Raw genomic sequence first — 19,295 nt, forward strand, 5'->3', positions numbered from 1 at the left:
AGTTTTGGCAATCTCTGTGAAGTCTCCAAACTCCTCTTACTGAGGATGTGCAACATTTCATGGCATCAGACCAAATTACCTCCAGGACCACCTTCTGCTGCATGAATTCCAGCGACCGGTTAGGTCCAACAGAGTTGGTCTTCTCCAGGTCCCATCAACTAGACAATGTCGTTTGGTGGCACCTAGGAGAATCCCAGCGACCGATTAGGTCCCACAGAGTGGGCCTTCTCCGGGTCCCGTCAACTAAACAATGTCGGTTGGTGGGCCCCAGGGGAAGAGCCTTCTCTGTGGCGGCCCCGGCCCTCTGGAATCAACTCCCCCCGGAGATTAGGACTGCCCCTACTCTCCTTGCCTTCCGTAAGCTCCTTAAGACCCACCTCTGTCGTCAGGCATGGGGGAACTGAGACATCTCCCCCGGGCATATACAATTTATGAATGGTATGTTTGTATGCATGTGTGTTTAGAAAATGGGGTCTTTTACATATTTTTAAATAGTAATTTAGATTTGTTGTACATTGTTTTTTCACTTTGTTGTGAGCCGCCCCGAGTCTGCGGAGAGGGGCGGCATACAAATCTAAATAATAAATAAATAAAATAAAATAAATAAAAGAGCCTTCTCTGTGGGGGTGGCGGCTCACTGGAATCAGCTCTCCCCAGAGATTCACCCTGCCCCCACCCTCCTTGCCTTCCATAAAAGTTTAAAGACCTATCTGTGCCACCAGGCTTGGGGCCATTAGAACCTAGGCCCCTGGCCGACAAGTGTAGTATGTCTTGCTGTGTGAATGGGAATGAATGATATTAAATGTTATTAGAGTTTTGAAAGTTTTTTAGCTATATTAATTGTATTTTTTAGATATGTATATTGTTTATTGTTTTGATATGTTGTGAGCCACTTTGAGTCCTTGGAGAGTGGCAGCATACAAATCCAATAAATAAATAAAATAAATAAATAAATTTCTTAGAATATCTTTTTTAATCATTGTTTAGGACTGGGCAAAGAGAAGGACAGCCCTGCTTGATGTATCTTTGTTGCATCTTAGCTGGCACCCTTCCTTCTCCTGTTTTACATGAATCAGCCTTGGATACCAGTGCATATGGTATCTTTCTGGACTGCTTGAACTGACTGGGGATTGGAGTCACTGATTTTCAGTGGTTCCTTAATAAGCAATTTAAGTCAGTGACAAGGCAGAAGAGATCAATTCACTGGCCACTCTTTTGTGGGTGCCCCAGGGTTTGTTCCAGTCTCCACAGTTTTTTAATATCTTTACAAAGCCACACAGAGAGAGGGAGAGAGCTACAATCAGTTAAGGATGGAGTACCATCAATATGCAGGTGAAATTCAACTGTGCATTGCCATCCCAGAGATGTCAGAGATACCATTAATTCCTTAAGACTGTTGATTTGGAGGGAAAGAAACAGACTAAATGGTAAAGCATGTAAGGCAGAACTGACATTTGTTCCCTGTCATTCCTGGGGTTTTCTCTTGACAGAGAAGCCATTTCTCTCAAATAGCAGTTCTATGATTAGGAGTTCTCCTGGATGCAGGGCTACTGTACAATAATAATAATTATTATTATTATTATTATTATTATTATTATTATTATTATTATTATTATTAATTATTATTATTAATTATTATTAATTATTATTATTATTATTATTATTATTATTATTATTATTATTATTTAGATTTGTATGCCGCCCCTCTCCATAGACTCGGGGCGGCTCACAGCAATAATAAAGCAATGTACAACAAATCTAATATTTAAAAGTAACTAAAAGTAAGTGGAATGCTGAATTTTTAAAATTAAGAGAAACTAGGATAGCACTATTTAACCCTTGTTCTGGCCTCATAGCCATACCCTTACTTGGATTTGATCCCGCAGCTTAACCTCTAGGCCACAGGATCTGATCCCTTCAGCTTTGTACCAGAGAGCTTTCTCTAGAAGGTTGCAGTATGCGGAACAGCTAAGATCCTGCAAACCGCCCTCAAATTTCTCAGCCCTCTGGTTAGGTTTTAATTTTAATTAAAATATACAAGTGTTTTGAAGCTCTGTAAATTGTTCTGAGTCAGACATGAATGGAGGGGCATATAAATCTAGCAAAACAAACAAACACTTGGATTATTGCAATGTGCTTTATATGAACTATCTCCGATACAGAATGCAGCAGCTTGTTGGATGGATGCCACTCCCCACCATGAGCATATAACCTGCATTGCATCTCACAGACAAATCAAAGATTAGAAGGTTTCTGGGTCAATTCAAAGTGCTGCTTTTGTTTTAATTTAAGTGCCCTTCAGGTCTGCTATTATTCCCAATTAGAATAAACTATTCAATATAATCTTCATAGGAAGAACAGCTAGTGATGTCCGGTTTTTTTTCAGGTGAAGGGGATTTAAGGACATCACAAAATCAGTTTTATTATGGATAATTAACAATCTGTCCCTAGAACCTGGATCTGACTCCTCCATGGAAGCCTTCTGGAAATATGTGGAGATTCTCATCCATCCAGGTCATGGTTGTCCAAAAGGTGCTTTTTCAAAAAGCAATTTCAAATTAACTCTTGGCTGCTATCTAATATTTACAGTACCTGGATTTTTTGCAGTCTAACTATGGCACCCTTAATCCTTCTGTTATTCACCAACCTAGCCCAATTTGTTTTTTAGGTTTTTGTTGTTTTTAGGGAATCTATTTTTAAATTAATGTAGTGCTTCAATTAAGGGAACAAAAGACTTGGAAATGATGGATAGGTCTGAAGAATAGTCAAGAAATGCAGCGTTTATCTATGGCCCAAACTCTGAATCATTCTTTTATTTCCCTGAAAGTTTATTGGGCTTTTTTCTTCCAGTACTGCACATTCTGTTCTGACAGAGCTGCAAATACTGAAATCTCATTGTATTGTTCCCAGATCGATTCATCTCTTCAGCTATGTTCTGTGACTCAGAACATACCACTACACCCTGCTTTGTGGGCCATTTAGTCTGGTTCAATTATCTCCCTAGCTGCTGAAGCAACAGGTTCAGTACAGATCAAGGGCAAACAGACTTCTTCCAAGGGTTGGCAGCCATGCCTCATGATATTTTTTTTGATTGCAGAAATTCCTCAGATCACTTCACTAAAACCTTTCAGTAAAATGACAATTTTTGGTGAAATTATTTTTTCTTTGTTTTAAAGCAATTTTTATCTGTAGTGTGCATGATAGGAAAAATACACACAGGCATATATATCTCAGAGCCTCATAATTTTGGTCCTTTGCATTCTGGAGATATCATTTCATTAACTTGTCACTGTTTTTTGAGGACTCACAAAAGAAACAGCGAATGGGAAACAATGCTGTTTCTTCTCCAGCTAACGTGGCACCAGATGACAAAACCTGTACAGCATCTTTATCACTTAAGACAATGAGATTGGCAGCATATAAACTTCATAGATAAGTAGCAAATAATAGGGTTAGTTCAGGATTAATTCATTTTATGATTTTTGAACACAAAACTGATCATTTGACAGCAGAACAACTTTAATGTAGTTAAAAGTGATTGAGTCCCACCCTGTTTAAAAGGACAAGAAGGATGATAGACGATGGTTGGTTGGTTGGTTGGTTGGTTGGTTGGTTGGTTGGTTGGTTGGTTGGTTGGTTTAATGTTGACCTGCTGCTACACATTCTGGTTCTTTCAGATTGTTCAGCAATATGGAGAAGATAGTATTCTGCATAAAGCATCACCATTTCTGCACTCTTAAAGCTTTGCAGAAGATATCAACTTCCCCAGGAAGAATAACAATTTTCTCCCACTTGATAGAAAAACGTTCAGTTTTAAATTTCAATATGTCCTGATGTTTATCTTAACTTTTATAAAATCATAGAGATATAAAGGAGCTACTGTACTTAGGCTATTATGTCCAACTCCCTGATCTGTGCGGAATCCAAGTTAAATTGTTCCATACAAATGGCAATAATCTAGCTTCTATTAGGGTTTGTCAAAATTAGAAGCACACACAGATGACTGATTTGACTGGATTCAATAACTTCTTTAGAAACATAATAACAGTACCATTAGCAGATTATTTCTTCAAGTAAACACAAGCAGGAGTTAATTTCATTTCAGCACAGAATACAGAGAGGAGAGTGCAGAGTGGATTGAGCCACCCCCAACCTTAAGATTAGTTTTCAGTTTTGATTCTTTGTACAGACTCAGAAGTGGTTATCTCTCATTGGCTGGCTTACTTGTTATGCCTATTAATTGGCTAACCTTGTTAACATGGCTCTCTCATTCATGAATATCTTATGCTTTTGCTTGGACACACCCAAAGAATGTATCTCATCATTTCTTTGAATAATTCAACAAAGTTAGAATTGTTATCACAAATTAATGTCTTAAAACAGCAAAAAATCCCAAACAAAACTCCTGAACATTCCATTCCATATTAAGATTTGGGAAGCACATATTCTGAAGTCACTTACTATGCAACTTGCAAATCCAATTCCACCAAGTTTAGGACTGATGTAATTCCATACTCCAATGCTCCCACGGCGGATTCTTTGACCCACTGAAAGCTCCAGGAAAAAAAGTGGTATTCCTATGAGCAGCAGCAAGATTAAATAGGGCACAAGATAGGCACCTGTCAAACAGAGGATGCATAAAATTTATAATCTTTAGAACATGGTCCACGTGATATGACATTAAAGCACAGATAAACATATTTAATTGTTTTTAAAGGGAACCTAATTTTGCTATAGTATTGTGGTTATTTTAAGATCTTAAACAAAAATAATAACTGTCATCTGCATAGCCACATGATATTCATTTTTGTAACATTTTTCTTCTTCAAAAGTAGTAGAGATGAGCAGGAATGGAAGAGATTTTTCTCCCTTCTTTTGCAGTATTTGGAGTAGGAAAGCTACTCGACTCCATCAGTTGCAAATAACTTCTGTCTGAGTCAAAGTATTTTATTAGGATATACTACTTTAATTTTCATCCAATCCTTGTTGCCTTGAATTTTTATAGAAAGATAAAAAGGTTTACATAGATATATAAATGAATATGTAATTTTTGACAGTAATAGGTATAATATATTTAATTCCTATGCCAGTCCTTCACCAATGGTTTGTAGCGTATGGAAAAATTATGTTGCCCCCAACTAGGCTTAAGGTTGATTAATGCAACCATAAATGAGAACAAACACAACTTTTTAAGTTCAATTATCCAATAAACATATCACAAATAAGATGTACAGTCTTCTATCAATTAGTACATAATTCTTCCCATATAGTTTGCATACAGTAATTACGAGATTATTATATTGCACAATAAACAATTTATCAGTAAATATCTCTGCTAGCTTTAGTGTCAAACAATTCATTAATTACATGAAATGTAATAACCATGAAGAGCAGCAGGAAAATCTTGACCATCTCTTTTGCAACTGTAGGAAAAAAATTCCTGTAATTTGCAACGTGGATGTTTATTATCAAAAAATAGTGAAATATATGCCAACTAAAAAGATTCAGACATTTACTTGGGGGGGGGGGAATACTTAGTATTAGAAAAGATAAATTAAAATCTTTTTAAAAAACTTATCACTGTAACACTTCAAACTTTTACAAATTCAATTTTTCTCCCCCCCCCCCCCCCTCTTATTCTTAAGACTGATACAAGACTGGAATAACCACAAATAGCTCTTTTTTAAAAATCCATACTAACGTAAACAATGCATGAAGTTAATTACAAATATATCTATATCAGCAAGTAGTTCTTCTATCAAAAGGATTAATACTGTGATTCTACATACATACAATAAAGTTAATATTTGAGTAAACAGATTCTTTTTAACAAAAAGATGGATGTTAAGTCATTGACGCATCTAACATTTTATATGAGTTCTGCCTCCCACAAAGGACAGGATGGCTATATAACATTTCTACCAGAGGTGGATTCCTCCTAGTTCGGACTAGTTCACCTGGTAACATCATGATGATGACATGGAACCAGGGTTTTTTTTTGGGGGGGGGGGGGATTATTTATTTATTTATTCTTCTGAGCATGCACAGAAGCCAAGTTTCTGGCACTGTGCATGCGGTCACCATCTTGTTTTCAGCTTTTTAAAAAATATATATATATTTTGCCACTGTGCATGCATGCGTGTATTTTGCATGCCTGCGTCCATGAGGCTCAGCCATGCAGTGCAGGAGGGAGCAAACCAGCAATGAGGTAAATTAGAACCCACCCCTGATAACTACAGACACAAGTACAGACACAAAGAGAGAGAGAGAGAGAGAGATGTAGACACAATTCTTGTAGTGGGCTCTTGTAATTTCCATGTGAGGGAACTTAAACAAATGTAAAATATATATTTTTTATTTTCACGGTATATAAACTATGAAAGTCTCTTAATTAAAATCAACTTTCTTTAGTGATTTAAAAGAAAAAATATATGTAATTGTGAAAGATATAAACATTCAGGGATCAAACGAGGTAATGCTTTTCATACAACTATTTAACATGGAAACTTTTAAAAATAAAAATGCAAGCAACTGATATTGGATGGACCACTTATCAGTAATTCAGCTGGTGAGAGGTCAGCATTCTCCAGTACTAAATTTCTGCTGAAAACTGCTCTTTTAAAATTGTTCTTTGCATTGATAAGAAAACTCCTATTAGTACCAGTGGGGCATGTTCTCACTATATCACAGAGATGGCAAACCTATGGCACAGGTGCCACAAGTGACATGTGGAGCCATGTCTATTGGCATGCAAGCCATTATCCTAGCTCAGCTACAACATGGATATGCATTATTTATTCATTTATTTATTCAATTTTTATGCCACTCTCTCCTTAGACTCAGGGCAGCTTACAGCATGTTAGCAATAGCACTTCTTAACAGAGCCAGCATATTGCCCTCACAATCCAGGTCCTCACTTTACCCACCTTAGAAGGATGGAAGTCTGAGTCAACCTTGAGCCAGTGATGAGATTTGAACCGCTGACCTACAAATCTACAGTCAGATTCAGTGGCCTGCAGTACAGCACTCTACCTGCTGCGCCAACCCGGCTCAGCTGGCCAGCTAATGTCTGGCTCAACAGAGGCTCTGGGGGGGCATTTTTGGCTTTCAGAGAGCCTCTGGGGGGTGGGGGAGGGCCTTTGTACCCTTCCCTGGCTCCAGACAAGCCTTTGGAGCCTTGGTAGGGTGAAACACGAACCTAGTGGGCCCACCAAAAGTTGGGAAACAGGCCATTTCCAGCCTCCAGAGGGCCTCTTGGGGTTGGGGGAAGCTGTTTTTGCCCTCCCCAGACATTGAATTATGGGCGTGGGCACTCACACATGCACAATAGCATGTGCATTCACTCTTTTGGCACCTGGGGAAAAAAAGGTTTACCCTAACTGCCATATAATATTGACTACAGAGGTGAGGGGATTTTTTTAGGTCTTCAGCAGAGGAAGACAATTTACTTGCTCGTCCTGAAGATGGTTTGTTTTTTAGGTGGCAACTGGACTTTCTTGTTTTTTTTCTTTGAAGACATTTTGCTTCTCATCCAAGAAGCTTCGTCAGTATGGTGGGGAATGGAAGGAGTTATATTCCTTGCAGACAGCTGGTCATTTGCATCCTTTTAGAGAGTTACTGAGGCCACTTGGAGGTTTGTCTGTGTCTTCAGGGACACCTGAGTGGTGCAAATGGGTGGCGCCTTCTTGACTGCAGGATGTTTTCTGCCCTGCCAGGGAAGGGCTACCAAACCTTTTACTACAACACTGTGGACGTGGCTTATGCAGAACACCTTGCATTTTCTTTCAACAGCTTTCAGTGCAAATTGGGTGTTCTGGGGTGAAGCTCCATTTTCGCTACCTCACTGCATCCCCCCCCCATCCAGGCAGTAGCCCACCCCTGCCTGTGTCCCATCCCTGTTGAAGACAGGGCAGGCTATTGGGGATGAGTCTGCATTGTCTGCATCTCAAATTGAAGTGCAAAAGGGAAAAAAAACTTCAAAGAAAAAAAGCAAGAAAGTCCAGTTGCCTCCAGGGAAAATCAGCTTTAGAACAACCATGACCAGGATGGCTGAGAATCTTCATAGACAATTTGCTTACTCTGTCTTCAAAATTATCAGTCTCACTCTCTTTTCACAGCAGCTGCTTTTCAGATGTTTAAAAGGATCACTTAAGAGCAGTTTGAATACCTCGATGCTAGGAGTAACATGAGATGCTAACAGAGACTACTAATATTGAACTGCACATCAGCTACCTCCATGAGTACAACAGAGAGACTTACCTCCACCATTTTTCTGACACAGGTATGGAAAACGCCACACATTTCCCAACCCTACAGAAAATCCAACTTGGGCTAGAATATACTGAAGTTTGCTGTTCCAGGCTGGTCGCTCATCTTCTACATCAGATCCCTCTTCCACATCTACATCTTTGTCCTCGGTATCATTAACTGACAGTTCACTTTTTTTAAAAGCATCGTCAACAGAATCTTCATTGGATAAGAGGTCCTTGACTGATTCGATGACATCATCATCTATCTCTCTTTTTACTACTTTGCTGTTCTTAGGCATTTGAAATAAAGAAATGGAAATTCCAGAAGAGATATAGTTTAAACAAGCCGTTCAGCTTCAGTCTGGGTAGAATTTTGCAGTCTAAACTTCTTGAAGAAAAGGTCCACAGTGAGTCCTTTATGCAACCAGATCAAAACGTTTGTAATTGCTTCCTGTTTGTAATGGCTTGTTGTTAGCATAAATAGCTGCATGTAAGAGAGAGAGAGAAAGGCTGTTATTATATAAAAGAAAGTACAAACTGGCCATGGGAGTGTAGGGTTGGAGACTATGAGTGGAAACTACCGTAAGTGACTATGAACATCTCCTGTTCCTATTTCTATTTTAATGTTGCAAAACAAAAACCACAATTTTTGTGGTTCTAGAAAATCAGTGCAATCTATGACCATTTGTTTGGCAAGGGTATGTATAACTTGTTTTTATTATATGTTGTGAGCCACCCCGAGTCCTCGGAGTGGGGCAGCATAGAAGTCAAATAAATAAATGAATGAATGAATGAATGAACGAACAAACAAACAAACAAACAAATAACATAGAACTGCAAGGAAAAAGTGGGGAAAAGACACAGGCTAAAATGTAAGAATCCTAGACGAATAAATGGCTTTCTACTGATATTTCAATCAGATTGTGCTACTTTTGTCTGGTTGTGGAAAAAGATACAGAATGAGGTGGTAGCTGCAACTCAGAATTTTAGGCCATATTGTAAAGAGTAAAATTTAAATCAGGGTGCTAGCATAGAAATATTATTCCATTTAGCATATTCTACTCAGTGATTATTTATCCATTCAAAGACAGTATAAATTCTCATTACGGAATTTTTCCTGGTATATATGTTTGAGGATCAGCTCTTGGAAAATACAATCAATGCTCACCTATAAAAAATAGTGTTTCTTCACACTTGGAGATTTAGGGCAATGGATATCCTCTTCCCCTCTGAACTTACCTGTGTAATGACTTCTATGACTTACCTGTGTAATGAGGATTGGCCTTCCAACTCTACTTGCTGAAATTAAGCTCTGGGAAATATATATTTTCGTTTGCAACTTGTAAGCATTCTTTAAAAAGAATACACTCACACACATAATAAACTATTATTGATCCCATATTTGGGGAGAGGTTTTACTTGTGCTAATATTGTTGAACGGTCTCCTGATTGAGACCAGGCTATTCCTCTCATTGTTAATATTCGTTTGTACTTTCAAGTCAGGTTTTTTGAGGTGTTTTTTTTTACTCCTGGCATTTGCCTGGACAAGTCTCTGCAATTTTCATGGAAGAGATTTTAAGAAATGTTTTTCCATTGCCTGCTTCTCATGGTTGAGAGAGAATGAGTGATCCAATGTCATCCAGCTGGCTTTATGCCTAAAGCAAAACTACAACTCACAATCTCCTAATATCAAGTCTGAAGCTTGAATCACTAGGCAACGCTTGGTGGCATGAATGTCTTTCAAATTTTTTGAATTATTCTGAACTACAAGTATAAGATCCAGCAAAGTTGTTGATTATGTTTCCATAGGTAACTTCTCCTGTAAAAGCAACTACATATTTTTAAATTTAATAGATGTTGCACGTAAAGTATTATTTAAAATCTGTTATGAAAATCTGTTACAGTTATTATTCTCCTATATTTCAGAAACAAATTGTCCCTCAACCTGCTACTAACAGATGAAGATCCAAGCTGCATGCAGTTTGAACCTTCACTAAATATGCCAACTGATCTAGATAAAAACAGCACTTCTTGGATCTGCTAATAATGAAAGATAATGTTGTAAAAATTAAATCTTTAGGATCCATACAATTTGCAGTAAATCTATAATCCTAAACACTTCTAGATGGAAGCCTATATGCATGAGTGAATATCAAAAAGAACCATTTAAAGATGAGTATGCATGTATAATATTTCACTTTTGAATTTAAATTATTGCCAAAGGTTTATAACCAAATAAATGTTGCAGTAACTTAATTGTTTTATAAATGGTTTACAATTTCAAAATACAGAAGTCAGAGGTGGGTTCCTCATGGTTCAGACCAGTTCTGTGGAACTTGTAGTAACTTGGTGACCTGGGCCGCTAGAACTGGCAGTGACCCAGGCCAGCCATGCCCCCAAACTGGTTCTCTTGGCAGCGCCATCTTGTTTTTTTCTTCTGCCATGCAGAAGCTAGTTTTTGCTTCTGCACATGTGCAGAAGCTGGTCTTTTAGCACTGCGCATGCATAAGCACACGAAGCAAGCGCGTGAAGTGCAATGCTCACACACCCACGCAGCACAGCAAGGAGAGAACCAGCAATGAGGGAAGCCAGAACCCACCCCAGACAGAAAGTGTTTGCATTAAAGAAGTGTAGCAAAAAGTATAATTCTAGGTATTCCTGTATAAACCAGTTTTAGGTTCACCCCAAGCAACAGCATGATACTACATCAGTCTGTTAATTAATGGCATCCATGATGTGGGCAAGGGGGAAGTCAAAGTGAAGCAATCAACATGCCCCAAGGGGGAAAAGCTTGTGGTCTGATGTGACTTTCATCACTGTGGTGAAAACAATAAGATCCTGCAGGTGCTGCGGCAATTACCAAACCAAGAGATGAGTGGGAACTGTTCTCCCTCCCAAAAGAGATGGGCTTATAGTTCATTATGTTGTGTGGGTAGGAAAAGAAGCATGAGAATTTAATCTTGATTTCATCACAAATCAATCCTGCATTTGTTCTGCAGCAGTACCTGGAATTGCTTCATAAGGTGTTATTTAGCTTTTCTACAACACAGATAGTCCTCATTTAACATCTATGGTACTCATTCAGCAAGTTATGACACTACTGGATAAGGTATGATGGTAATAGATGTATCCGCTACAGCACTCTCACGGTCATGTGATCACAACTCAGGTGCTTGGCAACCAGCTTGCAATTATGACATCGCAACATCATGCGGTCGCTTTATCACCATTTGTGACCTTCACCACTGACTTCCAACAAGCAGTTTATGGATAAGCTGGCAGGAGATCACAGATGGCAACCATATCACTATGGGGTGCTGCAACTATGTGGGTTCACTAGCAACAGCAACTGGGACAACTTAAACTTCCAGCGTAAGTTGACATGGTCACTTGACATTGTACCTTACAACTGCATTGCTTTAGTGACAGAGTTCACAATCCCAATTGCTATTGGTAAGCGAGGGCTACCTGGAATCTATTTTCCTGTATTCTTCAGTTCCTCCTTAGTAATTACCAATTCAGCTTGGTAAGAGACGCTTGAGAACACCTCCAAAAAGTTATTATTTCCAGAATGCCCAATTTAGGAATTTTGCCTTTATTCTGACCTTGTAAAATATTGTTTTATTATATCAGTTGTTAAATGTTATTTATAGAGATGTACAGAGCATTTCAATCTCAAAACATTCAAATATTATTTCCCCACCCAGTCATCTAAACATAACTAAATCATGAACATTTTATTTTGATATCCAAAAACACATTAAACAAAGTTTGATTTTTTCAACAGGCAGTTTTGAACGTCCAACTCAGCAAGGCAATTGGCCTCAGTTTAGTGTCTTTGATCTGCCTGCTTTTTCTCAAATATTTTCTACTCAATCACAACAAATGGTTATATTCTTGCTGCAATTAGTTTGGATAGGTTAAGTGCAAATATACTGTTGAGACCAATACCTATTCAAACAGGGAGATCCAATTATGTCTGATTAGATATCTTCTTGCCTAATAAATTACTGCTTTAAAAATGCTATGGAGAAACAGAGTTTAGGTTGTAGATAGATGGATTGCATGATCCTGTGTACTTTTGATTTTGGACTTCAGGGTGTTATTTAAAATACAAAGATTCTACAGTGTGTCATTTTGTTTCTTGAACTTCAATATATAAGTTCACTCTATGCAGATTTTTCTGTCTTGTAATGTTAATGTTATTCATGCAATTAATAAATATAAAAAACTTTCTTTCAGCCAGTAATCCTTATTGGATACAGATAAAAGCACAAATGAAGGTGTTTTGCTAACTTGCACCTGCCAAGCGGACTGCCAAAAAGAAAAAAAGAAAAGACAAATCTGTTGCTTGATCTTGGGAAATAAGTGGGATGTTAGTGCCTACAGAGAAATTGGCTAAGAAGATGAATAATAATTATTTTAAATCAAAACTTTAAGGCAATATAATGAAGGAGATCTACCAATTGAAAGGAACATTGAATTTATTAGCTATTGAGGGTTTTTTTATACTGTAGAAGTGAGATATCTATTGTAAGAAACTGAAAAGATTTCTGACTATTCCGGGGAGGATCCCACATCTCAACCTATATCAATTTAGCCACCTCTTGTGGCTAACAAAGTCACTAAAATATCTACTTAGATGAGAGACAGAACTGAATTTGTTCTCATTATTTCTCACTGAGATTTATTTTAAATGTTTAAAAGGAAATGATAGTCATCGCCTCTGCCAATTTAATGGTGAATGCTCAGTGTTAATAAAACATTGGAGATGAAGTGGACAGAATTTTGTTTAAATACTCAAGTTTAATATACTTTTTCTCTAAAACATAATCAATAAGAAGAAGTGCATGAGAACAAAGCTTACTACATAAATGAAATACAGTGATACCTTGTCTTACAAACTTAATTGGTTCCGGGACGGGGTTCTTAAGGTGAAAAGTTTGTAAGACGAAACAATGTTTTCCATAGGAATCAATGGAAAAGTGATTAATGCGTGCAAGCCCAAAATTCACCCCTTTTGCCAGCCGAAACGCCCATTTTTGCACTGCTGGGATTCCCCTGAGGCTCCCCTCCATGGGAAACCCCACCTCCGGACTTCCGTTGCCAGTGAAGCACCTGTTTTTGCACTGCTGGGATTCCCCTGCTGGGATTCCCCTGCATCATCACAAAAACACGGAAGTCTGGAGGTGGAGTTTCCCATAGAGGGGAGCCTCAGGGGAATCCCAGCAGCACAAAAACGGGTGCTTCGCTGGCAACGGAAGTCTGGAGGCGGGGCATCCCAGAGGCAGTGGTGGGTTTGTAAGGTGAAAATAGTTTGTAAGAAGAGGCAAAAAAATCTTAAACCCCGGGTTTGTATCTCGAAAAGTTTGTATGACGAGGCGTTTGTAAGACGAGGTATTACTGTAGTATGTTCTATGCTGGCAACAATGTGGCAACTCAGTTATAGTGGCAATGAATTGGAAGATTTGAAAGTACAGGTCAGAGATATATCATCACTTAACAAAAAGTCTTATCTATGTGGTTCTAGGAGATGAAAACAATGTGATGGCACATAATCAATTGATCAATCAAGTTTATTCCATCAGAGATTTCTGAGTAGCTACTGCAATTGTCGGGAGAGCAGATGGCAATCCTACAAATATGAAAGCCTTGCAATAATTACTGAGCAGAAATAGATAAAGAATTTACTATTTAATCATAGGGTCATATTAGCCAAAGGTAAAACTCTAATTAAGTGTGACCTCCACAATTCCAAGCATTTTTCTGAATATTGCATTATATATTTTACCAAAAAAAAAAATCACACCTTCAACAAATGATTAAGGCATACGAAACACTTTTGAGATTTTCTCCATTCTTTTTTAAAAGTGGTTTAAATTCAAAATGGTTGTTTTGATTTTAAAACTTGCAGATTTCAAATTTTAAAAAGTATGCATTTGAAATGTTTTGTAAGCTATTGTGTATATCAGTATTTGCCTAACAGCATACTCTTTGATTTATGATTCACACTATCCCTTACCAATATGGCTAAAAGCTAATGATAGAAGTGATTTTCCAAAATAGCTAAAAGAATTCAAGTTAGGATCTCTTGAAGCCAAAAACTAGATGCCACTTTTCAGAATATTAATAATAATAATAATAATAATAATAATAATAATAATAATTTATTAGATTTGTATGCCACCCCTCTCTGAAGACTCAGGGCAGCTGACAACAATATAAACAGTGTACAAATCCAATTTTAAAAAAATACAATTTAAAACCCTTATAATAAAATAATCACACAATCCAATCAAACCATACACCAACCAACCTTTTCCTGCCTCTAGGGGAAAAAAATCATCATTTGTTGAATATGCTAACATATAAACATATAACTTATGTTTACTATGCTGCCTGCATTCCACAAACATTCCTTGGAGACAGGCTCCTGAAAGCTGATAACAAGCTATAATAGTTTCAGTGCAACCTAAGTAAGTATCAATTTATACAAGTGAAAAAGTGAGGGGGAAAATGAATTAACTAATATTTCTTATGGAAAGGAAATGGTATCTGAGAATTAATAAGGATGCCAAAGGCATAAAAACAGGCCTGACCCGGGTCCTGCTAGGTTTCCATTCTTTACCTGCAATTATTTTATGGATGAGCTATGAAGATAGTATCAGTTGAAAATGTATTTCAGTGTTCAAAATCAACTATTCAGGCATAAAAGGATATGGCATATACCCACAAAGGCGAACCTATGGCACGCATGACACAGGTGGCATGCGGAGCCATATCTGTGGGAACACAAGCTGTTGGCATAGCTCAGCTCCAGCATGCATGCATGCATGCATGCACCGGCCAGGTGATTTTCTGACTACTCTGCCCAGGGGTGGGCAGCAGGCAGGACAGAGTGGAATGCAGTTCCACCGGCAGAAATTAAGCTATATGCCCAGCTCCAGATGACTGGTGGCAGTTACTTCCAGGATTACTGGTCTCAGCAGGGCTCTCCTTTTTTCCCCTGCTGCTGCTGCTGCTGCTGCATCTGTGCTCCTTGCTTTTTTCCTTTTTCCTCCTTCCTGGCCTTGGATGAGCTTTCCTCTCTCCTGCCCGGCTCCCCCGAGCCTCACGTGGCCACCTCCCGAGGACAGGAAGGAGGAAAGAGGAAAAAATGAGGAGCGTGCAGCAGCAGCAGGGGAAAAAAGGAGAGCTGAGCTGAGCCGTGCTGCAGTCTTTTTCCCCTTGCGAAGCCCTCACTCTGCCAACAGCTGAGATGAAAAGGCATTGTGCAACAATAATAACCTTGTAACTCTCCCTCGGCTTTCCAATATTTTTAAATACCCCCTCCCATCCTCCTCTTCCTCCTCCTCAGAAAGCAACAGGGAGACCAGCACCGGAAGGAGTTGCAGGGGAGCCTTTTCCTCCCACCTCTTTTCTCAACAGCTGATCGGCACCCATTCACCTAGCTACTCAGCCTGAGGCAAGGGGTGACCCAGGAAGGAGAGCGCAGGAAACGCGAAGCAAATTGTCACCCCAGCGAGCAACAGTTCACTTCAATGATGATGATTGTTCAAACAACTCCCACCTGGTCACATGACCATCTAGCCACACCCACAAAATAAGCCACACCCACAGTATGGCAGTAAAAAATTTGGCTGCCCATTACTGGCTCTGCCCTTCCAAGGAATCTCCATGCTGCCCATTTTGGATGCCAGATAAGTACAGAGTTCACATGGAGGCTCTGGGAGGTTGTTTTTGGCCTCTGGGGAACCTGCAGGAGGGCAGGGAAGGCCATTTTCACCCTCCCCATGCTCTAAAGAAGTCTCTGGCACCTGGTGACAGTGAAAAACAGACCTACTGGGCCCACTGGAAGTCAGGAAACAAGGGAGTAGGGCCTTTATGACCAGGGGCAGTGGGGGAGTGTCACGTACACATGCATGGGGTGGCGTGGGGTGCAGAGATATTGAGTAATGAGTGCGGGCATGCACACACATGCGAAAGCACATGGGTACACACTTTTGACACCCGAGGAAAAAAAGGTTCACCATCATGGCATATATTTTTGTTATTACATTATTTCAAAAAATTTAAAGCTATCAATTTTTTGGGGGGAGGGATTGTCAATAATTACTAAAGCTATTACTTTTTAATTGAAATAATGTTGATCATCTTTGTTAGTGAATAGATTTCCTCATGCATCAGAAAGTAAGTAAATGATACTATGCTGATGCAATTCAATATTATTTTTGCATCATACTTCCTTCATTCCAAGCTTTTTTTTCAAAATAGTCTCTGTTTCATGTTTTGCATTAAACAGTAATGACAGATGAAGGCTTAATACTTACTGCATAGTCATAGCATAAAATCTGATGAAATATCTCAATGCTCTATCATCAGTTTGATCACTCAAATTCTAAATAAAACACATCAGAGAATGAACTAAATTGTCTTTCTTCCCATCAGTTTTTATTTACATATGAACCTCATCCAATCTCAATGTACTCAGGAAAATTAAGAGTTTAGCAATGCAAAACCATGTCTGAAAATGCTACGAATTCACTGTTACCTACCTGCAAACTCAACACCATAAAAATGAAAAAGCAAAATCTATCTATAACTAAACTCTCACTGTCATGATCTTTATTGAAGCCAAACCTTGTAGGGCATTTTGGAACCAAGGTATTTTAAATGGCTTAACTTGCAGCAGGAATTCAAAAGCCAGCACCCATGATTCCCGAGGGAACAGAATTTGGAGAAATTGTGGCTGATTCAATGCTACCGGCTGCTCCTGTACTATTGAGCTTCTGTGGTCACATGATCCTGATTTTATATATCCTGTGACAATTTCCCAGCAGATTCACAATTCCTCACTCTATCCCCCACTCACCAGAAAGGAATTGATGCATCATGTGACCCTTAAAGATGCAACAGATTTAAAGTACTTGAAGAAAAGTGGGATGTTTTTATTGCTTTATTTCTCTGCCATACAAACACACATGTATTTATAACCTATGTTTGTTTAGGAACTCAAAGCACATATATATAATCCTCCATCCTGCTAAATTTATTCACAACTCTGTGAAGTAGGATGGGCAGAAAGTCAAGTGAGCTGCTGTACTTTAGATGAAGTAGAAACTGGGTTTCTCCGGTGTCACTCAAATATATTAGCTACTATAAAGCTTAAGCCATTGTTCATTCAGTTTCATTTTTCAATTGCTTCCTGCTCTAAAACTGTGGGTAGACCACCCACCCTTCTTTGGCCACTAGAGATCAGGTAAACCAGGCCTGCTCTAGTCCTCAGGAAATCACACGATCTTATTTTTAAACTGTTTCGTCCTACATGTCTATGGAGATTCTTAGTCATCCATGACATGGTTGTCCCAAAGGTGCTCTTTTTAAAAGGGAACTGGACTTTCTTTTCTTTGTTTGTTTTCTTGTCTTTTTTTCCCCCAAGCAAAACAAAGTTCAGTTGCCTTTTGGGAAAAAAAAGCACCTTTGGGATGTCTCTTCCTACAATTCAACAGAGAAACTGGCAGGGATTCTAAACTGTTCTGAGTTAAGAATGGAAATGTACAACATTGCCATGTTGCTTGTATCTTTATGATTTATATTGTTTTATTTGTTTCCTAGTAAACAAATGGATTGCTTATTAGTAATAACCTATGACTACCACTAAGTGTTGTGTTTTATGATTCTTGGTGGATGTGGATTTTTTTCCACATATGCACCAAAGACAAATTCTTTGTGTGTCCAATTACACTTGACCAATAAATAATTCTCATTTTTATTCTAATTAATTCTGATTTGCATTCTATTCTATTCTATTTTGGTAAAGTATAACTAAATTAAAATATTGTTTGTGTAATTATGCCACATGGAAAGAAAAGGGAATGTCATGATCAAGATATGACACCAAATATTATTGGAATGCAGCAAGAAGGAGATTAAAGAAATGGAGGGTGAAAGGCTGTGCATGTACAAGAAAAGGTACAGAAGAAGGATACAAGAAAAGCTAGAGAAGAGAAGAGAAGATCTTGGCAAACACTAAGCACTAATATTTCTGCTGAGGTTGGTGCCATGGCAGAAGTCTGTCCTCACTGTTGTATATTCTTATTCCCTGGAAAAACCACCAGTTCCTATTGTAGGAAGGAAAAGGTCAGAACAGGCAATCTACAACTTTTATTTAATAAACTTGATTTATATACTGTAGCAATGATGTATTCAACCAAATTCAGGAAGGACATCAGACAATATTCTCTTCCAAATGACATTCTTTGATGACAAAAAAAGAATCTTCAAAAGAGGAACAGATGAAATTGTTCTGTTATTCAGGGGCAAATCCATCATTACATTGGACCCCAACCAGCAAGTCAAATTTATTTAAATTTACTTCATGAAGCCTTTACTAAGCATTGAATTGAGTGTGGGTATACTAAACAATGATGGAATTCAACTTGAGATTGTTGAAGCTCTTGAAGAATATAATTTCCAAAAACAAATAAATGGTACAATTAATAAAAATGCTGGCAACCACAAATTATTGTATGAACTGCAATATGACAGAGACAAATAGCAGGAATTTATATTACAGACATTCATCTTGAATAATGAGCAAAAAGCAGTATATATCTATGTGTCTAAGTACTTGTAAAGCATCTATTCTTAATAATAATAATTGATGTGCCAGGAGAACCAAGAAAACATTTGTTAGAAATTTGATCCTAAAATTAGGGGGTAGAGGGCATGATGGGTCAGCCATTAAAGATGATGAACGTATCAGCTGGAGAGATGACAGCCTGAGTTTAAGACTTGAGCTCCCCACAATGAGATGAGCTCCCATTATTGGCCCCAGTTCCTGCCCACCTAGTTTGAAAGCATGCAAATGCAAATAGATTAATAGGTATTACTTCAGTGGGAATGTAACAGTGTTCCCTGCACTTTTGACTCATAGCGATTCTGGTCACATAACCACAGAAATTGTGTTCAGACAATGCTGGCTCAAGTTGAGTAATATGCCTAAGTTAGACATTTTTAAAGTTAAGGGAGTTGTACCAGTTGCTA

At 38.3% G+C, this 19,295-nt stretch overlaps 1 protein-coding gene across 2 annotated transcripts in view; it reads right to left on the reverse strand.

The window, feature by feature from the left end:
* The window catches only part of SLC6A15 (solute carrier family 6 member 15), a 48,563-nt gene that overhangs the window by 25,893 nt on the left and 3,375 nt on the right, over positions 1-19,295 (reverse strand). For both annotated transcript variants that reach the window (XM_070755772.1, XM_070755773.1), the window contains exons 2-3: positions 8,260-8,733; positions 4,462-4,619 (exon numbers count right to left, since the gene is read on the reverse strand). In XM_070755772.1, coding sequence (XP_070611873.1) covers positions 4,462-4,619; positions 8,260-8,548 — 447 coding nt within the window. In that variant the 5' untranslated portion in view covers positions 8,549-8,733. The remainder of the gene's footprint in view (positions 1-4,461; positions 4,620-8,259; positions 8,734-19,295) is intronic.

Source organism: Erythrolamprus reginae, chromosome 6, assembly GCF_031021105.1.
Source record: "Erythrolamprus reginae isolate rEryReg1 chromosome 6, rEryReg1.hap1, whole genome shotgun sequence".
Taxonomy (NCBI): Eukaryota; Metazoa; Chordata; class Lepidosauria; order Squamata; family Dipsadidae; genus Erythrolamprus; species Erythrolamprus reginae.